This window comes from Adiantum capillus-veneris, chromosome 8 (assembly GCF_014529385.1).
Source record: "Adiantum capillus-veneris isolate H3 chromosome 8, ASM1452938v2, whole genome shotgun sequence".
Lineage (NCBI taxonomy): Eukaryota > Viridiplantae > Streptophyta > Polypodiopsida > Polypodiales > Pteridaceae > Adiantum > Adiantum capillus-veneris.
The window spans coordinates 91,347,894-91,352,758 of record NC_140938.1 but is presented as its reverse complement, the minus strand read 5'-3'; the positions used below and the strand labels follow the sequence as shown (position 1 = coordinate 91,352,758).

The following is a 4,865-nucleotide window of genomic DNA, read 5'->3' as shown; positions in this document are numbered from 1 at the left end:
ATATGACTTCATTGATCTCCTGTGTCCAAGTATTCTTGAAATTTAAAGGTAGTTTAGTAAAATGAGGTGACGAACCATTATGGCTCAAGCCACTTTCGTGGATCAATCACAAACTGAGTGTTAAACGGCCGATCAGGTTAGCAACTAGACTACTTGTTCTTTAGGCAATGTAGAGGAGACCACCACATTTTCTTCCTAATTGTGCTCACTCCTCAAGTCCTTCAGGTATTCTGGCATGGTCACAATTTTTGCTCTTTAGTTACAACTGCTTTTCTCACTATTATAGAGGACTCGGAGAAGGTGGAATGCCTCCTTCAATAGTGATATTGTCAGTGCTACCTTTGACAACCCATAAAAGGAGATTAAGTATTTCCCACAGTAGTCTCCGTGTTATCCTTGTTTAGGTCCAATACTCTTCCAAAACTATTAAAAAAGTATAATCAATGCAATTTCTAGTCTTTCTAGAACCTTCAACTTGAGTTTTGAAGGTTGATCAACTTTTGATGATCTATTTTCAAGCACAACGTTACCAAAGGTCTTTTATACTAGGGTAAGGGTTGGCATAAGTCCCAAGTCAATTGATGAATTTGGATATGATTTCCCCTTCTGGATTTAGGCTCCATAGACTATTGGTAATGAGTGCCCAATCCGTACTATTAATTGGTCTCTATGCAAAGATCGCAATCCATGATACCCTTTTCAAGGTCTGAAAGCCATTTGGTTTTCCAAATTCTACATTTTATACTATTTTAGAGTTAAGGTAATTTTGGTCAAGTTCACATTTGAGATGCCGTTTCTAAAGCTGGTAGGTGATGATTTCAGATTTACTTATTGTACTCTTATGGTGCAAAAGAAATTTAAGTACTAAAAAAACTTCTGTTTTGTCCCGACAAAATTTCAAAAGCACAAGAGTGACAGTCTCATGGACATGGACATTTCAACCCAAAACTCAAAACTTCCCAAACAAGAGAACCAGGTCACCCCAAGGACCAAAATCCTTAATTTAGATAGTATGTAGTATGTGTATATAAAACATGAAACTCTAGCCCAACCTAGAGTCGATCCATGACAACATTGCCAATGCTAATAGGTCATTGCGATGGACAACGCAGCACAACCATCTGAGCACTAGCATATTCAATGTTAATACACAAGGAGACGGCTGGATTGGGACACAAAGACTGCACCTCAATGCGTTCACTAAGTAAAATTTTCTTCTATCATGTGCATTCACCAAAATGGATTTTAGTTACCCCTTATAACTCTCTAGTACATGTAAATCTATAAATTTACAAGAAATTAAAATCCCTTTTGTTGAATGCACATGTTGTGTTACATATACTTTAGTGAACTCCCCTGGGACTACACTTGAGTGCCAAGCATGATGGAATGACCTACTATCCGCACTAAACAATGGCCTATTAATCAAAATCAACAATTTAGGATAAAGACGTAGACAATCTCATTACGTTGCCTACTTACAAAACTAGGCTTTTCTATAAGCAAAGGGACTCAAAATGCAACAAAACAAAAGGGGACACTTCTAGTGCAATGTACCACCTACTCAAGCTTTTAGAACATCACTCAGAGCATGCAAAAAATTGTGATCCATCATTTTCAAGGTACTAAAAAATAGTTGAAAAGGCATCTAACCACAGAGCATTACCCCTCATACCTTCTTCAATCGAAATTTATGCAAAATACTTCAATTGAACCACCTTCACAAGAGATTTAACTTACAAGAACCCCATCAACAACCGACATGAATTACAACACAATATTGGTGCTAGCTTGGGACATCAAATCCAATTGCACCTAAATATACCACAGCCTCTTTGGGATGTAACTTGTAGCAACCCTTGGCTACCAGGTAGCTCTTGCAAGAAGTGATTCCAAATGGCACTTCTATGGTGCTTGGTGGTGACTGCATTGCAGGACGTTACTTCCACGGTTGGTGGTGCTGCTTATTTGGCACCCCAATCGTGGCATCCACTCACCAACAACAATGATGACCCTTTTTCGACCTCTTGAGAACAAGGTTGTGAGTTCAAGGTCTTCTTCTTCTCTTCTTTGGGTGGTTTTTTCCACTCCGAGCAGTAGGTTATGAGTATGTCTATGCCATAACCAATGTTACCACCAAACAAGTGCAAATTAGTGACAATATTGTAAATGTTCTATGTATGTTTTTCTTTGTTTTATTCACAAGTGCCAAAACAACATGCACCAATAACTATAGTACCATCTCATTGTTGGGTTATATGTAATGGGCTAACTGCATGCTAGCTTGGTACTCCATCATGGGTGTCCTCACCCCTAGCCCAAGGCATACAAGTTGCCGCATTCTATCAAGCAACTCGTGGCATGCTCGCCTTTCATAGCCACTATAAGTAAGAGAGAGAGAGAGAGAGAGAGAGAGAGAGAGGGAGAGAGAGAGAGAGAGATTGATTTGCAATTTTTTAAGGCATTTAACTTGTGTAGAAGTCCTCAATGTAGTCACAAAATTGAGTAATGCTTGTAAGTGTGAGTACATGTTGCATGTGTGTGTGTGTGTGTGTGAGAGAGAGAGAGAGAGAGAGAGAGAGAGAGAGCATTTTTTATTGTGCCATACATCACAAAAACATTTTGTTCAAGAACAAATTAGAGGAGAGCATGTATTCTGTCTTCAACACCACTAAAACAAAAACAACTGGAAAAGCAATATGCTATCTTGAACTTCTTGACTTTAATTACAGAGCAACAAATTACCAAACAAATTACCAACACCGAAGAGCAATGGATTGCCATCAGGTTATTAGGTTAGGAGGGACAAACAAATTGTCTGAAATTCATGACGATGGAGAGCTTTATTGGGAACTCAATTGGTGTGGCAAGCAGCTTTGCAACCACTGAGGCAATCGTAAGAGCAGGCAAAGGCCACCTTGGAGGCCGCGAGGGCCCCACCACCTCCTCCACCTCCCCCTCCTCCACCACCCCCACCCCCACCCCCACCGCCTACTCCTCCTCCTCCTCCTCCCCCTCCCCCTCCTCCACCGCCACCTCCTCCACCACCCCCACCGCCTCCGCCCCCGCCTCCCCCTCCGCTACCATATCCACGGCCGTACCCATACCCTGGGCCATATCCACCTCCAGAGCCCCGTCCGTACCCAGGCCCATAACCCCGCCCGTATCCTCCTCCATAGCCGCGCCCATACCCACCTCCATAGCCACGCCCGGATCCTCCTCCATAGAACCCCTGCACGCAGGCCGTCGGGCAATGCAAGCGTGAGTTGGCACACGTGCTGCCTACGGTCGCCTTGCACACCGCAAACTCTGCACTCATGGGCTCCAGCTGCTTGCTTTGGTCAGCGCTGCCCTGCACTGTGCTGGTCGCCTCCTGAAACACGTCGTAGCTTTCGAAGCTGGCTGCTGGCCGCTGTTGTTCAGCCTGCGCCACCACCACCATCAGGGTACTGGCCAGAAGTAAGTGAGGGACGACGCCCATGCCCATGAGCGCCGCCCAGGGCGGTGTGCTACACATTTGAAGAGAAAAATCTGAAGAACTGTACACACACACACACTCTCTCTCTTTCTCTCTGAATCGTTGAGAGGGATGTTGAGGGCGTGAAGGTGGACGCTAAGCTTATATAGGGCGTCTAGGCAGGTCTGCATGTTGCATGTGATGGATCACGGGAGCGACGACTGTATGGATGGTTGGCGGTGCCCGTCCATGTGAGCGCAGTGAATTGCAGGCGAGTGGACTCATCAGCTCATGGGTGGTTGGTAACCTAAACGACGTGGACTCGTTCACCATATCCCTCGCACCGTCCCGACTGAATGGCAAAATCTCCCGTCGCCATTCCCTTTGTCATGTTTTGCATTGAATGAGGGCCGTGCCTACTTACTTTTGAGAATTGCCTTTATAAGCTTAATGTATAAGAATATCTTGTTTTGGTCGAGTAAGCGGACCAACCTCACAAAAATTAGCGCTCGTGGTCCCACTCTCATTGCCAACACTTAATGACCCAATGCATCTTTTTACCATACCACCTTGTGGCTAAGGTTGAGTGCAAGTCCTAAGATTCAAGGTCAACGCTCGTGATCCCACTCTCACGGCCAACACTTCATGACCCAATGCATCTTTTTACCACACCACCTTGCGGCTAAGGTTGGATGTTTGATTCCATTGGCATCTTTCAAATTTAAGCTACACCATTGTTTTATATATCCACATGATGTGTGTGTGTCCTCGCTGGTGCACAATGTTTGGGCCAAATACCTCCATTCCTTGGCTTTGGGATCAATGGTCCCAATTTAAACAGGGTAGATCGGACGATCAAGGCCACCATTTGGTAGAAGCCAATTTTGGGATGGCGAGATTAGTGCGAGGAAAAACTAACCTCGATATGCGACACCTAATCTCGCGATGCCCCACCCCCTTGCACCCAAGATTTGGATCCTCGCTACTAGGGTCAAATCCCAACATCTTAACCATTACACCCACATACGTCTTCTTGTTTTAGATGTGGGGCCATGGTGTTATAAAACCAAAAATGCTAATCTTGGGATTGTGAGATTATTGTTTATCATGAGATTAGTTTTTAACATTGACGAACAAGATCAAGCGATGGGGCTGCCATTGCATGGGGATCATCGATCCCATGCATATGAGCCCGTTATCGTGCTCTGGCACGTTTATGATGTGAAATCAAAATCTTTACCTCACTTTATATGCCTTTTGTTATATGGCACCAAATGCTATAATGCACGTAATGTCATATGTGTGAAAATGGTTGCCATGGATATAGTCGTGGGCTGTAATCGTGTACATACCTTACTAACATGAGGCCCTGGACATGGTACTATAAAATGTTTTATCACATTATAAC

General features: G+C 44.1%; 1 protein-coding gene across 1 annotated transcript; it reads right to left on the bottom strand.

Moving 5' to 3' along the window:
- Window positions 1–2,703: 2,703 nt before the first annotated feature.
- On the bottom strand, window positions 2,704–3,603 carry LOC147452549 (uncharacterized). Its single transcript, XM_086518964.1, has one exon. It carries the CDS (start codon window positions 3,515–3,517, stop codon window positions 2,855–2,857), a length of 663 nt encoding a protein of 220 aa, XP_086375090.1. The 5' UTR covers window positions 3,518–3,603; the 3' UTR covers window positions 2,704–2,854.
- Window positions 3,604–4,865: the final 1,262 nt, after the last annotated feature.